The sequence below is a fragment of the Carassius carassius genome, chromosome 46 (genome assembly GCF_963082965.1).
Source record: "Carassius carassius chromosome 46, fCarCar2.1, whole genome shotgun sequence".
NCBI classification, from domain to species: Eukaryota; Metazoa; Chordata; class Actinopteri; order Cypriniformes; family Cyprinidae; genus Carassius; species Carassius carassius.
In genome coordinates, this window is record NC_081800.1 from 6,133,172 (window position 1) to 6,155,078 (window position 21,907).

General features: G+C 37.2%; 1 protein-coding gene across 4 annotated transcripts in view; it reads left to right on the forward strand.

The window, feature by feature from the left end:
* The window catches only part of LOC132129362 (transcriptional enhancer factor TEF-5-like), a 61,955-nt gene that overhangs the window by 17,313 nt on the left and 22,735 nt on the right, over window positions 1-21,907 (forward strand). For all 4 annotated transcript variants that reach the window (XM_059540922.1, XM_059540926.1, XM_059540923.1 and 1 more), the window contains exon 2: window positions 15,186-15,436. In XM_059540922.1, the coding sequence (XP_059396905.1) occupies window positions 15,208-15,436 (229 nt within the window). In that variant the 5' untranslated portion in view covers window positions 15,186-15,207. The remainder of the gene's footprint in view (window positions 1-15,185; window positions 15,437-21,907) is intronic.

Consider the following 21,907-nt stretch of genomic DNA (forward strand, 5'->3'; position numbering starts at 1 on the left):
TACAGCTAATAGCTAAAATTTCTCTTAGTAGACATGCAAAACAATTCGGAATATTTGTAAATGCAAACTAAAAACTATATAGAATATACAAATTACAGAAATAATTACAGAAAAACATTTCATTTAAAAATAAAAACAATAATTAATCGGTCAATTACACCCCGAATTCCGGAAAAGTTGGGACGTTTTTTAAATTTTAATAAAATGAAAACTAAAGGAATTTCAAATCACATGAGCCAATATTTTATTCACAATAGAACATAGATAACGTAGCAAATGTTTAAACTGAGAAATTTTACACTTTTATCCACTTAATTAGCTCATTTAAAATTTAATGCCTGCTACAGGTCTCAAAAAAGTTGGCACGGGGGCAACAAATGGCTAAAAAAGCAAGCAGTTTTGAAAAGATTCAGCTGGGAGAACATCTAGTGATTAATTAAGTTAATTGATATCAGGTCTGTAACATGATTAGCTATAAAAGCTTTGTCTTAGAGAAGCAGAGTCTCTCAGAAGTAAAGATGGGCAGAGGCTCTCCAATCTGTGAAAGACTGCGTAAAAAAATTGTGGAAAACTTTAAAAACAATGTTCCTCAACGTCAAATTGCAAAGGCTTTGCAAATCTCATCATCTACAGTGCATAACATCATCAAAAGATTCAGAGAAACTGGAGAAATCTCTGTGCGTAAGGGACAAGGCCGGAGACCTTTATTGGATGCCCGTGGTCTTCGTGCTCTCAGACGACACTGCATCACTCATCGGCATGATTGTGTCAATGACATTACTAAATGGGCCCAGGAATACTTTCAGAAACCACTGTCGGTAAACACAATCCGCCGTGCCATCAGCAGATGCCAACTAAAGCTCTATCATGCAAAAAGGAAGCCATATGTGAACATGGTCCAGAAGCGCCGTCGTGTCCTGTGGGCCAAGGCTCATTTAAAATTCACTATTTTAAAGTGGAGTAGTGTTTTATGGTCAGACGAGTCCAAATTTGACATTCTTGTTGGAAATCACGGACGCCGTGTCCTCCGGGCTAAAGAGGAGGGAGACCTTCCAGCATGTTATCAGCGTTCAGTTCAAAAGCCAGCATCTCTGATGGTATGGGGGTGCATAAGTGCATACGGTATGGGCAGCTTGCATGTTTTGGAAGGCTCTGTGAATGCTGAAAGGTATATAAAGGATTTAGAGCAACATATGCTTCCCTCCAAACAACGTCTATTTCAGGGAAGGCCTTGTTTATTTCAGCAGGACAATGCAAAACCACATACTGCAGCTATAACAACAGAATGGCTTCGTCGTAGAAGAGTCCGGGTGCTAACCTGGCTTGCCTGCAGTCCAGATCTTTCACCTATAGAGAACATTTGGCGCATCATTAAACGAAAAATACGTCAAAGACGACCACAAACTCTTCAGCAGCTGGAAATCTATATAAGGCAAGAATGGGACCAAATTCCAACAGCAAAACTCCAGCAACTCATAGCCTCAATGCCCAGACGTCTTCAAACTGTTTTGAAAAGAAAAGGAGATGCTACACCATGGTAAACATGCCCCGTCCCAACTATTTTGAGACCTGTAGCAGAAATCAAAATTGAAATGAGCTCATTTTGTGCATAAAATTGTAAACTTTCTCAGTTTAAACATTTGCTATGTTATCTATGTTCTATTGTGAATAAAATATTGGCTCATGTGATTTGAAAGTCTTTTAGTTTTCATTTTATTAAAATTTAAAAAACGTCCCAACTTTTCCGGAATTCGGGTTGTACAATGATATTACAATTTCATAAAGCTAAAAGGTGAACATTTAAAAAAGAAATGCATGGAAAGTGTATTTATGTAAAAAAAAAAAAAAAGTGTCAGTTCACATAAAAATGTTAATACCATTGTTAATTGCTCACCCTCATGCCATCCAATACCTGTTAAGACTTGCCTTTGTTGGAAGACAAATGAAGATATTTTTAATAAAATCTGTGAGCTTTCTGTCCCTCCTTTGACAGCCTACACAACTAGCACTTTCAAGGTCCAGAAAATTCATCTTTAAAGTAATCCAAGTGATTTCAGTGGTTTAACCTCAGTTTTTTTTAATCATTGCAAGGGTTTCATACCATTTTATTTATTAAATAGTTTTCTCCATCGCATGTTTACAAGAGCATGTCAGCAAATGCTTCTTGTGTGGATGTGAAAGCAGACACTGTAATCATGCATTTAAACAAATATATAAACCACTGAAGTCACTTTGATTACTTTTAAGAATGTCTTTTTACTTCCTTTCTGGACCTTGAAAGTGCTAGTTCCCTAGGCTGTCAAAGGAGGGACAGAAAGCTCACAGATTTCATTAAAAATATCTTCATTTTTGTTTCAAAGACAAACAAAGGTCTTTTAGGTTTGGAGTTGTTGAGGTTGTCATTTAGTTGAGGTTGAGTATCTAACAAAAGAATTTTCATTTTGGGTAAACTAACACTAAGATTTTTCACATTAATAATACCCCTTTAACTGTGAAATATCTTTTAAAACACATGAAATCTTGTTGAAAATGGATGTCAGGCCATTGATGCAGAGAACTTGTAAAAAACTTGAAAAAACAAACAAACACTAAAATACACAACAAACACAGGCCTTTGGTAGAAATACACAACACCTTACCTCAACAACATCTTTAATTCAACAATGTATTTTTAAGAGAGTGCACTCTTGCACTGCAGGTATCAACTCCAATGTTCATCAGCAGCCTCTGAATCACCTCAAAAGTGTATCTGAGGTTTTTTGGGTAATTTATGTTGAGAGCATAAAGCAATCCCATCATGTTTACATACGCATTTGGTATGTCACCAAGTCCTCGCAGAACAACTGCTTCCTCGATTACAAGGGCCACATCATTAGAGTTGCATGGAATGGGGTCTGTCACATCTTCCACCACTGCGATGATTCCAAGAGTCATGCCCCGGATCATAACTTCTTCGGAATCTGTGTGCTGTATTAAATGACAAACTTCAAAATGTGCTTTCACACATACAACACTGAAGCTCAAAGACTTAAACACAACATGAGTATTATTGTAAAGTGCTACCAACATGTCTTTCATGACAAGTGGTGCTCGAATACCCATATAAATCACTTTGAGAATATCTCAATAGTAATTGTTTTTCATGGGGATGTAAGGAAATTTCAACATTTCAACAAGGGCTTTTTTTTTTTTTTTTTATTGTTTTTTTTTTCCAGAACTTGCTCCTTCACTGTGAATAAATCATCATCCAAATACAAGGGTATTTGCATCCATGTCCATGCAAATTCATTTTTAAGATGTCCCCAAGGGAAACAATTACAGTCTGAAGAGTGCTATTGCTGATATTACATTGCCCTATACCCTAGCCTCTGCTATATTTAATCTTATACATACTCCATCCACATAGTTAGAAATAATACATTAACTTCAACTACTCAACTGCCTCCTTACTTTCCACATACCTCACAGATCTTTATGAATTGTGATGGATTCTCAGGCATGAACCATGGCAGCCCCTGCAGTACTGCAACCCTCTTTCATTGATTTGATGCCTTCCCCCAAAGAAAAAAAAAAAAGTGTTTACTGATACTGTTATTAGAAGTTTATTTACTGTTGCATTGAAGCCGGTTTCACTTTTTACTTTAGTTTTTTTCTTTCATCTTCGGAACACAAATTAAGATATTTTTGTTGAAATCCAATAACTTTCTGACCCTGCATAGACAGCAAGAGAACTACTATGTTCAAGGCCCAGAAAGGTAGAAAGGACATTGTTAAATTAGTCCATGTGACACTAGTGGTTCAAGCATAATGCTTTGAAGCTACAAGAACACTTTTTATGCAAAAAAAAAAAAAAAAACACTTTATTCAACAATTTTTGATCTTCCATGCCAGTCCTTGACGTGTGGTCACGAGTGCCACGACGCATGCGTGTGCATTCATCTGCTTGTAAACATCTGGGTCCTACGTCAAAATGTCATTTTGTTTTATTTGCACACAAAAAGTATTCTCGTAGTTTCATTAAGCTTAGGTTGAACCACTGATGCCACACAGACTATTTTATAGATGCCCTTACTACCTTTCTGAGCCTTGAACGTGGTAATTACATTGCTGTCTATGCAGGGTCAGAAATGGTCATGGATTTCATCACAAACATCTTAATTTGTGTTCCGAAGAAGAATGAAGGTCTTGGGGTTTGGAACGACATGAGGGTGAGTAATTAATGACAGAATTTACATTTTTGGATGAACTAACCCTTTAAACTGAGATAATTAGGTCAAATACTATACACTGTGAATAAATGGAGGCATTTTGCATATTCATAGATCTGTACACTAAATGAAGCAAGGGTATAAAAAGTTACAATCAAGCTAAAATATTTTAAGGCCTGAAGAAATTGATTTCACCGGGGGAAAAAAACTTTTAAATATGTCATTTTGATTATCAAAGATAAAACTATTTTAAGGGATAAAATTGACTAGAAGGTCAAGAAGAAGTCATTTTAATTGATTTTAAATACTTCTGCATTAACAAATGACATATCACCTTTTTCTTCAATATTTTGCAGCACTAATAGTACATAGTAAAAGCTATGCAGGACAAGAGAAATTGCAATAAAGGAAATGCTCATAATGTTTATGAAAAAAGTACAGTAGAAATATATGTACTTACATTTTTATCTAGGCTGTCCATTATGGTCTTCATTTCTGCAATCTCAGCACAGCGCTTTGAACGGTACAGGCACAGCAGTTTTGGTAGATGCCGGCCAAGACCCTCATAAAAAGACTTGCTCAAGTCCAGCGACATTAGCCTGTTGAATTCTGCACTGATCCAAAGTAATAACATTAAATGACACAAACATAACAGCAACATGTTAAACAACACTGCAAAAAAAGTATCTACATATTCATCTAAACACCATTTTCAGCAGCGTGGGACTTTACCTGTCTTTCACAAAAAATAGCCGGCCACCTCTTTTTCATTTCAGATACTGGAGGCTCATTTTCAACTATCTCCTGTCTCCGGAGAGAATATGTGCTGCTCATGGCTGCATTCACAAAACTCGTGTCTGGACTCTTCTTTTTCATCTCCTGGCACATCAGTTCCTTTTCGTGTTCCAGTGTTTTCTGGTCTTTTCCTGAAGGGTGATCTGGGAGAAAGTTTGTCTCAGACCTTTTTGGCTTCTTCACTTTGTTTCGCTGTCCTTGGAGTCCTGCTAGGCCTCTCTTTGCAGAATTCACTTTGAGTTCTTTACAACCTGCATCTCTTAGCTTTGACCTGTAATTTCCCATCTTCCATGTCAAACTTAATTTCCAACCATAAAACCCAGCTGCAGATCCCCTTTCTTTCAGACAAGGGTGTTTTTCAACAAGTGCAATAGCCACACTTTTGATTTCCTCTTTGTCTGGGTAAGCTTTGTAAGCAAACACTGCTTCAGCAAGTTTATCCAGTATTTCTGTCTGCATGTCTCGAGACATTGTCAGAAGAGTTCCATCTGTACTGTAAGCCTCATTACCATGCTTTAGTCTCAGCTCAACATCATATGAGAAGGTGGGGATAGTAAAGACAGCAGGCCATGGATGTGAACGACTCTGTTTTATCTCTGAGACACAGCTGCTGACTTGGGTCGATGTTGATGGAGAATGTGATACAGGCAATACTGGAGTATCCAAACTTGAGTCTGAAAATGTATCAGAGGGACTGAACAGGATTTTCAGCGTCGCTTTGTCCTTGGGCAGATCAGTTACAGAAGTAAGGTTGCAAAAATCGTGAAAATCATTATCCTCATACTGAAGATCAAAACTGTCTCTTAGCTGCAGTTTGCTTCTCAGCACCTCTTTGAGACCATGGACTGTGTCAGGGACAGTGTCAAGTGTAATTTTTTGAATGTCCCGTTCAGAGATGATCACTCGGAGAAGCATTCTGAAGTTGGAGTGGAACCTTTAAGACCTGCAAAGAAGTAATTTGGAGAAAAGGCACCATACAGTGTTAATAAAGTAGTACATAAATAATTTGTACTTAGTAGAAGTGGTAACAAGCATAAACCGGTTAAGCCTACATAAGTGGAAGCAGTAATGTATTCGCTACATTCAAAATTTCTACATCTGAAGTCATATTATGGCTATTTTCATTTTTGGATGAACTAACCCTTTAGGCACACAGAAAGAAGCAGGTCTATTAGGCTGCTATCACAATTTTGACATGAATTTCTCTGTATTTGGCCATATAATATAAAATCAAAATATACAGTTCAACGTAAAGGCTGCAGCAGCGAGCCGGACAGATTGTTTATGGTCCCTGGCCAAATGTTTTCTTAGAGCAAACTCAGTTCTAAATGAACACACACAGTCTTTATAGATGCAGGGAAGCGGATAGTTACTTGCGTGATGGCAGTGCTTAAGCTTGTAGTGCCTTATGACAATGAGTTGATTGGTTGTCGTGAAACAGCAGAACTTGCAGCTCCACTTCATTGGTCAAGGGCAAATGCCCCACACTGCTTGCAGAACTGCCTGAAGTAATTCTATGAAGAAAAGAAAAATGAAGTCAACCAACATTTAATAAACAGATTACACAAGGACAAGAGTAATAGTTTCTCACTTAATTTCTTGATATTTATTCACATGTATTTGTCAAATCAAAATGTAAGGTAACACAAAGCTGTTTTATTTCCTCTAAACAATCATACTAAACTACATTTGAGTGTGCAAAATGTTCGATTTTTAAAGTTACTCAGTGTGTTAGGTTGGTGGCTGTCTAAGACACTTGCAGTAAGCTAGATCTACATTAGAATTTATAAATAAAAGCTGGATAACTGGTGTTGCTAAATGGCATGCAATTCATTTTTGAATATATTGTATAGGCTAGTCGAGAAAATGTTGTATTACTGTTACTTTAACTGTTTGCTAAACTTTACTGTCTTTGGTACTATACTTTACTATCCATCCTAAAAAGTAGGGGTGGACAATATGACCATAACCTTATTTCAGGGTCAGAGACATTTTAATAAACGCATATCAAGAGAATTGGTGAGAAACTACAATTTAGATAATGTTAACTGTAATAAGATGGTTGACAGGCCAGTTTAAACGGTGACAACAGAGTTGTCCATTAAAGATGCAGTTATGATGTAAAGCCCAAAGCTTGACTACTCTTCTGCTACACACTCAGAAGCATTCATAATAGAGTAACGTCACAAGCTTTTAGAGCACAGTATAATTTGGCGATTTGTATAGACACAGCTTGAATATTCAGCATTTCACAATAGTTTTTGAGAAAATCGATTTGCTATAGTTACAATCTCCCACAATAAACTAAACATAACTGAGTGATCACAGTCTTAAACGACTTCGACATGTAGGTAGAAAAACTAGACAGCTGTACAACAACTTTTCATTTATCAGGGATGGAAAACAACTCGAACACCGGAGGATTCTGATAATCCTGCCGCACCACTCACACAGTTTTACATTATATTAAATTATATCTGTCAGCTCGTTGTTATCGTACGTACTCACGCGTCGACGCTGCTTTGCCTGTATGGTGATTAAACTCGCTGATTTTGGCGCAAATAACTTGAACACGAGAGTGAACATGAAAGCGCTTTTTTTTTTCACGCCACGAATTTCCCGCTCTGTATTTTGGAATTCATTCATATATTACAGTCTCTCTCTCTCACAAAAAAAAAAAAAAACTGAATTCGGTGCAGATATTTCAAAATTACTTTGTCTATTGAAATAAATGATATTTTAAATATGGGAGGATCGAAATATCCTCCATATGAAATTATTCTAACGTTAGCCACCACCACCTTTTGGCAAATTAATGAAATAATGTAGCATACATTAAATAAATTTAAAAAAAGAAGTAATAGTTGGCTAGTTTTATAGATTTTTAGCTTTAGTTTGCTGACTATCAAGCTAGGCTACATAACTGGCCAAACTGGATTAGCAACGGTCCAATGTGATCAAGAAACGTTGATAATGTAAACAATTCATGGATGACTACTTAATATATGTCATTTTACAAGTCATTACACAAAAATGAACGAATATTTACTTACCAGATTTGATGATGATGGAAGAATTAAATCAATCTGCCGATAAACTCTCCAGCACGCATTGGCGATGAACAAGACCTGTTTCGCGCTTCACGTGATCTCGCGATAAATAATGAGAACTTATAACTTAATGGTTCAGCATATGTTTTTAAGTTGAGGCGACACATACTCTGGTTAAGTCAACTTACAGACTAGTTGAGACAGTTAAAACTTAACATGTTAAGTTGAATTAACAATTTCAGAAACTACAAGTTGTATCAACTTACAAAATTACATTGAAAAAACTAAAAGGCGGAATCATTTTTTAGAGTGAAGAGCGCTTTTCGCTGCTTAGAGACATTGGGCGCGTATTTGGATTTTTAGATGACATCGCATCTCTCAAAGAAAAGGAGAATAGAATAGCCTTCAGGATTGCTAAGGACTGGAAAAGGCCCTGACTCATGGAGATGCGCGGATGTTGATGGGCATGAATAGTTTGAAGAGCTGACTGCTTTGGGCAGACGCCTGTTGCTGGATCTAAACCACTGGATGCGCTATTATTCATCTGTGAAAAAGGGATGGAAAACAATTTTCCAAATGTTTTTGTAGCATTGAGAGTGCTTCCCACTCTCCCTGTCACTGTGAGCTATGGAGAACGCAGTTTCTCAAAGCTTAAACTGATAAAAATGATTAAAAATTAAAAATTAAAAACTCTGAAAACATGCTTGCACGTTTTTATTTTAGTGTAATTTCATAGATTAAAAAAAATTGTTTACATGCATCTTAGGGATCCCTAATTGTGAATGTGAGGGGGGCGGCACGATCGTGCTCTGCCTATAGCGGCATTTGAGCTTGCGCTGGCCCTGGGCTCATGATCAATAAGTTGTATTCACCTCAATCTGATTCAGTAAAGTCAAACCGCAGACAGTGAAGCTTGCATCACTGAGCGCGCGGGACTCGCTGTGAGGCGGGAACAGAGGATTCCGCTTGGTCTTAAAGCCCCCCTTAAACATCCACGATCGCAAATAACAATGATTTTCGTAAAATAATGATTCATTATTAATTGATGATTTGTTATTATCATTATGGTCTTGTGAAAATAATAATATGGGCTGCGAGATAATTATGAAAGAGTACTTCTGAGTGCAAGCATGTTTCAGCCCAGTAACACACCGTTCCTCAGAGCCAAAACACAGACCGAATTCTGTTCAGCTGGAGGGGGTTGGGTTTTGGATAGTTATTCATGGTTGTGGGGGTCGAGATAAAAGTGTGAATTGCTCTTTCATATGGACAGAGGCTTTCACTTGCTGAACCGGTTTATATACGACTGTTGTTTTGGCTATATTCACAGTGCTGGCTCTCTCCGACGAGAGAAATGCAAGATTCACACATTACACTATTCCTTTTCGTCTAAAAACATTTCAAGCTTTCTGTAGATATATTTTTAATGTACCTATGTGAGACACCACGATATTATGTTAATTAAAAAATTATACATTCATTATCATGAAAAATTAAAGTGATGAGACGTCGCCTCCCTGTCATTAATGCACATTAATAATTTTTGCACAAACACTTGAATATGAGCTTCTTATCACGAGTAAAATTCATGCCAACAGCCAACATATTTAGCTTGATCAGAAGGTTGACTGCAAGAGTACAGCGGGATGTTAAGAGTTTGTCTGTTTCTTTTACTGATTATTTTCGGGTTACAGCATGATTTAAACAGATTCACACTCAATCGCTTTCGCAATAATGCGTTCAAACAAATGTAATCTTACAGTCCTACATTATCAGCATGCTATCTGATTTTGAAATCTTGAAGTTAATCGATCTGTTTAGAAAAAAAACTGACAAAAATATACTGTTATTTTCATCACAAACAAAATTTTCACAGCAGAATGCAGCAATTAAAGATGTAATGCTTACAATGTTATTAGTTTGGCATGTGATAGGCTATAGGGAAAAAAGTTTACACAAAATAGCTTAAGCCACTTTGAAACTCTCCTGTTATTTTTATTATTATTATTATTTTATATGCTATGTTATGTTTCTGGTATCAGTGAGCGTGGAGGGGAAGTTGTTACTGCTCACAGACTCTGCTGCGAGTGAGAGAGATGTTTCACCCGACCAAATGAAGACGACCGCGGCTGCACAAGCACAGCACATCCGCCGAAAATCAACCTGCAGCAATGCTCATTCATCCACTCGCCAAGCTTGTAGGTCGCATCATGGCAGTAAATAATTCGATAATATGACCATGCAGTCAATACAGATATTTAATAAAAACATTAAAACAAGCAGGGCTGTAAAATAAAACAATAAAAAAAACGCACGCCAGGTCTACACTGGACACGAGTGGAACGATCCAACAAAAGACAGCAGAACACAGTGATGGATACACTGGACTCGATCCCCATGCTCGTTCTGTTTATGATGAAATGTTCTGACACTGTGTTCAGATGATTTGACACTATAGTGTGATGTCATCAAGTTTAGACACACCTTTCGCTGTGGGGCACAGATGGCAACTCTCGCGTGACGCGTCCGGTGTAGACACAGACAGTGACTGCTCTATTTACAAATAAGTTCTATAAGAAAAAAAAAAAAAATCTAAACCAGTGGCATAACGAGATGGAAATATAAACTAGAAAAAATATTAACAGGTCCTCCGTCCATGACACTGACTCACTGCGGAGCTGCAGTTTTAATCTGAACAGCTCTTAAAGCTGAGTGGATGGTTAGATGCATGATGGGCTAGAATAAAAAAAAATAGCATCTTTCCAGCATTAAGGTAATAACAGTACTGTTTTTTTATCATCTTGTTGCAGTTATAAATTTGACTGCTAAATGAATGATAAAGAACTATATTAAAACTTGTTTTGTAAAATTTCTTCGTCATTTGAATATTGATTTAAAAATCGGTTTAAATCATAAATCAGATTTTTTTTTCTAAAATAAAAATAAAAAACAGGGATTTTTTTTAGGCTATATGATATTACCCTACTTTAAAAACAAGTAAAGAAGGTTCCCTTTAAAATTACTTTAGTTGTCAATTACTAAAGCTTTTTTTTTTACTTCGTGTGAATGTTGTTGATTATAATGAGAGAACTAATGAGAGTTTAATTGTGAGGACGTTTTATTAATTCTTTAGAGTTTCAAAGATTTAATCGTGCCGGTTTAATTTTATTCGTTTCTTGTTTTAGGCAAATTAGGCCTAAATAATGGGAGCGAAATTATACAGTGCTTCACATTTAAACATGCAACAATTTCTTAATCAGTTTACGGACAAATGTCTTTTTCCCAATAAGTTAAAGGACAGGTAACGAATAACAAAAATGCATGTTGTTTTATTAAACCTCTGGAGTCAATTAACGCGGATACGCGTTATGATTCATTTTCTCCTAATAACCCCGAAAAGAACTTAAATTACACTTTCAGTTTTAATCATACAGATAAGAAAAATACATCAATCGAATCTGTAAAGGGTCTACTTTTTTTGGATACAGACATAATAACAACAAACCTTTGTGCACTTATAAAATAAAGATAACAAACAAGGTGTGCTGTCTGCATCCTTTGTCTGCGCCGATCTTCATTTACAAACACGTCATTAAAATGAACTGTAACTCCGTGAATACTCAACGAAAATACATGAGAGAGATATCTATAGAAAGCTTGACATGGCTACTTTTAAACTAAACAAGTGCCGCCGAAAACAGATATTCTGTGATAAAGTAAGCCTTATATTGACATTTTGCATATTAATCCATGTAGCCAACCCCCCTAAAATAGGCTACCACTTTTAATGCTCCAATGCAAAGTAAACCAAAATTTCTTTTGAATAATATAACGCATAATATAACATAAATAATACTGCACACCTTTTAAATGTGTCAAATCTAAAATATGGTTTAATACCATGTAGATTAGAGAAAATATAATCACAGGTTCAGGCACAGGCTTGAAATTTATCCTGCTTGAATTCGTTCTAAGAAATGCACATAATTTCATAAGTACCAAACTTTCGTCTGTGGATATTAAATATTAAATATCAAATATTTTAACTACAGTGTTTTTCTTTCATTTTCCCTGACTGAAGCCATCAAATCTAACACATCAGTGAGGCAAAACTGACGTCTATTAGCGAAAATGTGCTTTGATGCGCTTGTTTGATAACTTGTGGTTAAAGCGCCACTCAGCGGTCAAAGGCTGCAAATGCACTTTATACTGCCGCCGCCGCGGTATGTGTGGCGGTAAAAAGGGCCTTTTGGATGTCTACTTAGTGTAATAGAGAGATACACCCACGATCAGATGATAAGAGCAGATCAACAATATATATTGCAATGATATTATTTTGTCTTGAAGACCATGACAGTTGGTTAGTTTTGCTATTTTTATTGTGTCATAATATTCTTGAAAGATTCATGCTTTAATATGTTTAAAAATGTTTTTTCAGATTTTCTAGCAAGCTAATATATGTAGTAATTATTGCTACTTACTGCTATTGTTGTTTTATTTTTATTTCCAACAGTTAGGACAGTTTTTTTTTTTCAATCAGACATATTATGTCTGATTGTATTTTGTCTGGACAAATAGACTGAAAAAAATAATAAACAATTTGTTGATATGTCATTAAATCCTTATTAGTTCTTAAATCAAAATAATTTGTGAACAGCCAACTTCCACTGTCTGCTTTCGCCATGACATTGGCCAATATTGCTCAGCCTGCCTTGTTGACACCAAGGAAATTTATCAGTGCCCTCACTACCATGATTTTCAAAACCATGGCTATTAATACCGTCAGCCTTGAAAATCTGATACCTCGTCACCTGAACTTAACTTGACTTCAGGAGTCTTGAAAATCTGGCACCTTGCTCGGCTGCTCAGTGTGTCTTCCGCTCTGACAGCAATTTTCCTTTCCAATTCTCCTCTTTTTGCCATCTCATAATGGGATAAACTCATTGACACGGCTTATGCAAATGATTACATGATCCTGCAAGATTTATTAATCATGGAAGGGTTGGGAAAAGCTCCAGCTCCAAAAGGGAGATTCATGATCACACCATCTGGAATGATAATTACAGTACTGTCAACCCTTCTATTGTTATTGAGCCGTTTCAATTTACCAATTATAGTAAGATTGTAAGACAGCCTGGAAGGGGCAGCTGATCCCCCTGCAAAGTGACCTGAGACCTTGTGTCTTTCCAAACCTATATTCCTTCTTCCACAGAACACAAAATTAGATATTAGTAAGAATCTTCATGTAGTTGTTTAACAGTTAATGATTACAATGATTCACGTCCCATATTTATTAAATCTTCAGATTCCACACAATATGTTTGTATAAAGAACAAAAAAAAAAAAATATATATATATATATATATATATATATATATACCCCCTCCAGGAGCCCAAGACCGGTTTCCCACTGAAACTAAGCAGGGCTAAGCCTGGTCAGTACCTGGATGGGAGACCTCCTGAGAAAACTAGGTTGCTGCTGGAAGAGGTGCTAGTGAGGCCAGTAGGGGGTGCTCACCCTGTGGTCTGTGTGGGTCCTAGCGCCCCAGTGTAGTGATGGGGACACTATACTGTCAACAAGCACCGTCCTTCGGATGAGACGTTAAACCGAGGTCCTGACTCTCTGTGGTCAATAAAAATCCCAGGAAGTCTTTCGAAAAGAGTAGAGGTGTGACCTCGGCATCCTGGCTAAATTCGCCCATTGGCCTCGGACCATCATGGCCTCCTAACAATCCCCATATCCGCTGATTGGCTGATCACTCTGTCTCCTCTCCACCAGTAAGCTGGTATGTGGTGGGCGTTCTGGCGCACTGTGGTTGCCGTCGCATCATCCAGGTGGATGCTGCAGACTGGTGGTGGATGAGGAGATACCCCCTGTCTATGTAAGCGCTTTGAGTGCCTAGAAAAGCGCTATATAAATGTAATGAATTATTATTATTATTATTATTATTATAATACTTTTGTGCAATGAAAGATTAATTTTAGCATTTCTTGTTCTGTCCTATAAGGCTATTAATATGTATAGCATGGTAATGGAGGCAGCAACATATGATAGATAGGACTTCCCTATCTATAGATGTTGCTGCCTTTATTAATGTGCTATACATTTAAAAGAAATGTCTGTTAATTGTATAGTTTATATATAAATACATTTTCTTGTTTTCATTCATGTATTTTACAATACAGATAACAATTTGTAACATTTTACCAGATTTAGTCCTACACTTATTCACATTAATTTGTTCCCCACTAAATAATGTTAATTCACTAAATGTTTAGATTTTATAAAATTGTGCACTCATGATTTTTCTAGAATAAATTTGCTGCTAAATTATCCACTAACCTAGTTTATAATAGTATTTTTGTCATAGATTATTATATATTCTTTCATTTGTAATTTTTCATTAAAATTAAGTTTATATTTAGCATTTTAGATTGTGTTTAACACACAAAAGAGTGAAGATCAGGTCAACACAGAGAAGTATAGAAATTCTACACTGATTAAAAATAAATAATAATAAAAATGGTATCAGAATCGGACGACACTTCGAATTTTCTGGATCGGATCAGTTCTGAAAAAATGGTATTGTTTCATCCCTACACTGCATTGGATTATAAGAAATAGTGCTTCAGTGAGTCGGAGAGGATTGTGGGTAAAAAGTAGTGAATGAATGTAGGGAATGAACTTTGAATTCGGACAGCACAACAAAATGGCCGATATAGTGCACTATATAGGTGATAGGGAGCAGTTTTGGATACAGCTTCTGACTGGTGGAATTTTCTACATAGAATCATAATCTCGTTTTTCACCAGAAATTCTAATTATTTTAAAAATAAGTTGAATTAATACGAACAAATGAGTTGAGAAAATGAGAAAAGCATACACCATCAATTAACAACCCTGAAGCACAAAACAGGTATGTCTTTCAAAGATCAAAAACACATTTGAAAAACAGATACTGTGAATGTCCTTTTATGCCAACATACATGAAAAAAACCTGTGTGAAGATTCAAATAACACCACACTGGTTTGACACAATGTGATGGATTGATTTTATTTAATTTTTTTAATTTATTGATGTTGATAATTCATTTATTTATTGATTTGTTATTCGTTCTATCTTTCTCCTAGTCCTGGGTGTGAGGGCTCACGTATGGGCCCAGGTGGAGCCGCCACAATTGCAGCCAACGAGTGGAGCACCAATGGGAGCCCGGAGGAGGGGCAGGAGGATGGAGTGGATGGGATGGACAAGGCCGGAATGGACGGCGATGCGGAGGGCGTCTGGAGCCCTGACATTGAACAGAGTTTCCAGGAGGCTCTGGCCATTTATCCCCCCTGTGGGCGCAGAAAGATCATCCTTTCAGATGAAGGCAAGATGTATGGTGAGTCTAACGCATTCTCATCCCAAGGCACCCTCTAGCGTCAATATGAGACACAGATTATGGGTTAAGGTTAGGGTTAGGGTTAGGGTTAGGGTTAGACCGCTAGGAGGCGCCTTCTGGCCCATTTTTATCTGCTTCTAATATTGACGCTAGAGGGTGCCATGTGCGTAGGATGTTGACGAAATGTCAAAAGGGTCAGTATATGACGCCTTGGGATGAGAACGGTCTGGTGGGTCTTAAAAAGGCTGAATATGCCTGTCGAGAGTTGTTTGATGTATTTACTTATGTGCTCAGGTCAGACCTTAGCTGCAAAGCAATAGAAACTTAATAGAGTAGAAGTCATAAGAGAGATTTTTTGAAGCTGTTTTTCAAATACTCCTAAAAAAAAATCATGGCTCAGCTATTTATTGCAGCAGTGCTGATATTGGGGGAAAAAATGAAATAAGGTAAGAACAAACAGGGCCCAGTCATGCTGTGGGAGTTTTGTTGAAGTGAATCAGAGGGTGAACTTAAGGTAACGCCACCTCCAAATTTTCCCCTTCCCACATGGTATCCACTGACAGGAATGCTGTGTCTCCCATTTGAGTCAGCATTTGCAATAAAGCATGAGTCAGCCTCCTGCTTTATCACGTGTGACATTTTTCTCTTTATCATTGAGACATGACTCATATTTATCTGATTTTATCTGAGACATGACTCAATAATGATTTTAATAATGATAGTTATTAAAATACTTGATACTTTAAAGGAGTGGTTTCATGTTTGTTTGGGTTTCCTAGTGTATAAATTACTACTTATTTACAGAGATGTTTCTGGCTGCTACTAAGCACACATTTTCTAAAAGGAGGTCAGTAGATGATTGTTAACAGGCCAACTAGATTTATAGAAATCAAACATAATGTTCTTTTTTTTTTAAATGAATGAATATTGAACTGAAAGAAATTATAGCATTTAAGCCCTGTTAATTCTAAAAGTTTTAAATACTTTATTTACAGTAAAACAACAATATGAAATATTGAAAAAAATGTATTAACGGTTTTCTATGTGAATGTATTATAAAATGAAATTTATTTCTGTGCTACAAAGCTGAATTTTCAGCATCCCGACTTTTCAGTGTCACATGATTCATCTGAAATCATTCTAATATGCTGATTCCCTATCAGTACTTCACTCGTACTGCATCTGCTAAGACGCTATGGGAAGACTCCTTCCTCTCCGATGAATGAAGCTTTTTCAGTAATGCAGTGTAAAAATTACAATGTAAATTAATAATGAACCAATGTCTCAGCAGCGGAGCCGCACAAGCCTATGGTAATGAAGCCTTCCAGAGCTCGCCAATTGGAGTGGGGTCATTTGACTATATAATCAGGCATGTTGCCAAAGGATTCTCAGATTTCTTCTCCTTCAGTGACGACGACGATCTTCGCTGAGATTACAGGACTTGAAGCTTTGCCGCTGAACCACCTCGCAGCGGATCAGGACCTCTCTGCTTGGCCGATCACACAGCTTCTTGCAGGCGCCTTCAGCGCTGGTGTCCAGATCCCCTGCCACAATCCCGTGATCTACAAAGAGTAAATTTAAAAGAGCACATTTTGTGGTGTAGCAGTGAATGCTGCCACGTTTATATCATGCTAACAGTCACGGCAAGTGCATCTGCTTGGGGAGATCCCACGCTGAGGATGTACTCAAAGAGACAGAATATACTCACTGCAAGGAAATGAGTCTCTCCTCTCTTTGCTCACGGCAGCTTTCTTCTCAGAAAGTGACCCTGCTCCTCGCACCCTCCTGCGCTCCCATTTTGTTCCTCCCAGGAGCCTGATCTATATCGCGCATTCCACCCCAATCAGGCAGTTGGAACAACCCTTTCATGCTTTACTGGCCGCACCTGAGGGTTTCCGGTCACTAAACAGAGACTCTCCAAATGGGTAGTTGATTTTATTGTACTAGCTTACTCCTCTTTTGGCCTACACTGCCCCATGGGAGTAAGGGCCCATTCGACTAGAGTCATGGCCTCATCTTGGGCTTGGTCTAGCGGTTTGTCCATTACAGAAATCTGTGTGGTGGCGGTCTGGGCCTTGCTGTCCACATTTGCTAGGTTCTATAATCTGGACATCCTGACCTTACAGGCCCAGGTCCTTTTTGCTTAATTAGCCTCAGGCTTTGCCTACCAGTTCTCTTGGCCCTTACAGAAGTGCTGAGGCTGTAGGTTTTCTTCCTGGAACATTTACTTATGGCTGGAATGACCTCTACGAGTTTAACCTCATTGCCTCCTTCAGGGCTTCCCTGCAAATTACTTGTCCCTCTGTGCTTAAGGCAATCCAGTGGTTCTCAAACCTCTTCTGGAGTGCCCCCTGCCCTGCTCATTTTGTATGTCTCCCTCATCTATCACACCTGATTCAACTCATCAGCACATTAGTGGAGACTGCCTGAAGTGAATGTGTCAGATATAGGTAGACATAGAAAACATGCAGTGCTGGGGGTACTTCATGAAGAGAACCCTTGCTCTAAGCATAGCATGGCGGGATTGTACAGGTTCCCCATAACATCTTAGCAGATGCAGTACGAGTGAAGTATTGATAGGGAACATACTCGGTTACAAACGTTGCCTGAGATACATGTACAAGTACTGCATACTTAGCTGTGCTATGCAGCTGCAGTACTCAGTTTTCACTTCAATCTAAGTAACCTGAGAATCCAATGGAGACATGCCTGCTTATATAGCAGGGGGGGCGAACTCTGGTCCTAGAGAGCCGCCACCCTGCAAGGTTCAGATCTAACTCTAAATAAAACTCACCTGCCTGTAGCTTTCTATTAACCATTCAGACCTTGATTAGCTTGTTCAGTTGTGCTTGATAAGGGTTGAAGCAAAACTGCAGGGCAGCGGTTCTCTAGGGCTGACATTTGCCACCCGTTATACAGGTGCATCTCAAAAAATTTGAATGGCATGGAAAAGTGCTTTTTTTTGTAATTTAATAAAAAAAAGCAAACATTCTTATATTCTAGATTCATTGCACTGTTTTAATTCTGATGGTTATGACTTACAGCTTGGGAAAATTAAATATTCAGTATCTAAAAGAATTAAAAAAATCTAACTAATCAAGCTCAAAATGGAATATTCAAATTTTTTGAGATACTGAATTTTTAATTTTTCTAAGCTGTAAGTCATAAACATCAGAATAAAAAATAAAAAACTCTTGAAATGTTTGTGTTTGTGTACAATGAATATAGAATATAAAAAAGTTAGTTTTTTTATTAAATTACAAAAAATAAAACCTTTTTCATGATATTCAAATTTTTTTAGAGGCACCTGTATAGCCAGATGTCCCCGCCCATAATTGCATGCTCCACTGGCGATCCATTGCTTCTTTTTTAATTTTCTGCATGAACCAATGACTGTGCAGTTACACTGTGTTATTGAAAAAGCTGTAGTTATCTGAGAATAATTAGTTTTTCCACAGCATCTTAGCAGACGGCAGTACTTATTCTCGTATTTCAGGGCACTGAGGTTACGTTTGTAACCGTAGACATTTCATGCTCAAGAAACATTTCTGATTATTATCAACATTGAATTATAATTTTTTTTAGAAATGTTTGATGAATAGAAAGTTTAAAAGAACAGTATTTAAAAAAATACAAATACTACAGATGCTTTTTGTAACAATATGAATGTCACAGTCATGGACTTTTTTGTTCTGTCATTTAGTCATCCTTTGATTAGTTCATTCATTTAACCTGTGTTTGATTTGTTATCATCCTCACCTGTCTGTCCTTCATTATTTTACCCTACTTAAGTTCCAGTTTCAGTTTAGTTAGCTGGTGGTAATTAGTTCTTTATCATCTTGGGTTATTTTGATTACCTTCATCTTTATGCGGCTCCCTTAACAAGAGCATGACAAAAGTATTTACTATCGCTTTTAATCAATTTATTGCATCCTTGCTGAATAAAAATATCTATTTATAAAAAAATAAAAAAAATAAAAAAGAGACGTTATTGCGTTTGTCATTTTATTTTACCTCCATTGCACCATTCCAGGAGAATTACATATCCATTGAATTTTTTGCAGTAGGCATGTGAATGAGGAGGGCATGATTTGCAAATGTATTGCGAATAGTTGATCAGTAGCCATTGGAGTGTTTTTGATAACAATTCTCTTCAAGTTGTGGTTTCACTGTTGGTTTAAAGTAAATGGCAATTGTCTATACTAGCAGGTACTCTAATGCTGCGTTCACAGAATTAAAGCTAAATTTAATTGGTTATTGTCAAAAGTGTAGTGATGTATAAAGCACATCTCACACAAAAATCGCTTTCAAACCATTTAGCTTTCTGTTGGTCGATGCTGAAAGTTCTCTTGACCAACCGTTGAAAAATCTCTGTGGGGAAATCATTCACACTTACACAAAATTCCCAATCAAATGGATTCCTCTTGATTTTTGGAGCGACAACAACAGAAATCAATAAAAAAATCAAACAACAATAAATGTGAACACACTTAAAGGTTATTATTTGGCAGACTTGTGATGTTGCAAATCATTAGCATGAACACCCAGTAATTAGTAAGGACTGGGCCAGTATTACTCTATTTAGCATTGATAAACTCGACTTAATGTCCTACCCTAATCCTTTTGTCAATTTACCCTTCAGGATTTGATAAATGATTGCTCACACAAATAAGCTCATTTGGATTTGAGGTGGTTTGACCTTTGACCCTCTCTGTAGAAAAGGCTTACAGAGACCAGCCCACATTCTTTTGTTTTTCCCCTTGGCTTGAAGGGGACACACATTCCACAACTCTGTGGCCTTGTCGTCCACCATAATACTCTATCCACGTCTGTCACACAAGCTCTAATCCCCCTCGCAACAGAGGAAGAAGGTTTGTTTCAACAGCCAGGCATTTTGTCCTTTTGTGGAAGCGCAATCCGTCATCTTTGTGTGTCCTCTTACCCCTCTCGTCAAGATCATCCCCTTACACTCTCTTTACAAACAGCCCCATCCCAGAGCAGTTATGATACTCCTGCCAGGACCCTGATGTCAATTTCCAAAAGCGAACAGAGTCTCCTGATATGCCCCCATCTCTCTTCCACCACAAGTGCACTCAAGTTCATCAGCCACAATGTATACTTTGACTAGACAGCACTAAAATAGTCTGGCTATGTGATGCAGGCAGGAGAGAACTGTCCTAGTGACTTTTTGGGTTGTTTTTGCTCTCTCATAGTTTGCTGTATACATTTGAGTAAAGTTTCATTGAGGAATCTTCACCAGATGTCTAAAAAATGTCAAGTAAATTAAATCTAAACCCAAGGATGAAAGACGTAATATGCTATTCAATTTCAACATATAATCTGTAGTCTAATCCCACCAGGTATGTTTACATGTACTCATTTTGAAAATTAGGTTCATATGAGCCCTAAATATTGTAATCTGATTCACTCATCCATTTACATGCTCATTGCATGTATTCCAAATCTAGAAAGCCACTGTGATAATGTTGTGAAAGCTACTGTGTGTATTGCTGTTTTTGTCTTGATGACGTATCTAAAAAGAAAGCTGACAAATATGTCGGAAGAGTTTTTTTTTTTAGCAAATATTCAAATAATATACAGTCTCCTCTTCTGGACAGTTCATAAGGCGTGAGGCATGATTAAACATTCTCATGTTAAGGTGTACAGTGCAAGCTTAACTCTAAGAAAATTAATCAGATTCAAGCATTTACATGCCTAATTTTTCATTTTGGTCAATTTATTTAGGTCTACACCTTACAAAAATTAAACACGGTTTTATTATAGTAAAAGTGTATTTTTGGCTTATTGATTACCATTTGTATAGCCCCAGTTTCACTGCAAATACCGTGGTTAAACCATGGCTAGTGTAGGAATTATGTTTGTGGTTAATTTGTGGTTACCATGATTTAAATATAGTAACCATGTTTTGTTGTTGTTATTGTTTTTTTATGTGCAGTAAATTCATGGTTAATTTTCATTCGGTTCAGTCAGTTCAATTGAGGAGTTTACTTTGATTGAGCAATCAATCTGAATATAAACTGATTAATTGGTTGCATGCAGATGTATTGGCTGTCAGGGGGCAGAAGCTTTAAAGGTGCTATAGAATGGAAAACTGTATTTACCTTGGCATAGTTGGTTCATAAGTGTTCTGTACATGGGAATGACATTCCGTGAGCCTCAAACACCATTTTTTCCTTCTCCTTATGTAAATCCTGTGCGTGCGAAAGACCACTGAAAAAGAGGCGAATCCCAACATAACACCGACTGTGACGTTACAGTCAGGATCATTAATGTTTTTTTCCCCAACATTTGCATAACATAAACCAGCGCATTAAGGTCAGCTGGACCTGCAAAGCCGAATCAATGATGCAGTGTTCCCAGATGTTGCTATTTAAACAAACAAAAAAGGGTGAATAAATAAAAATAATCAAAAAATATTTTGAATCTTTTCCAATTAAGATAAAGATATCG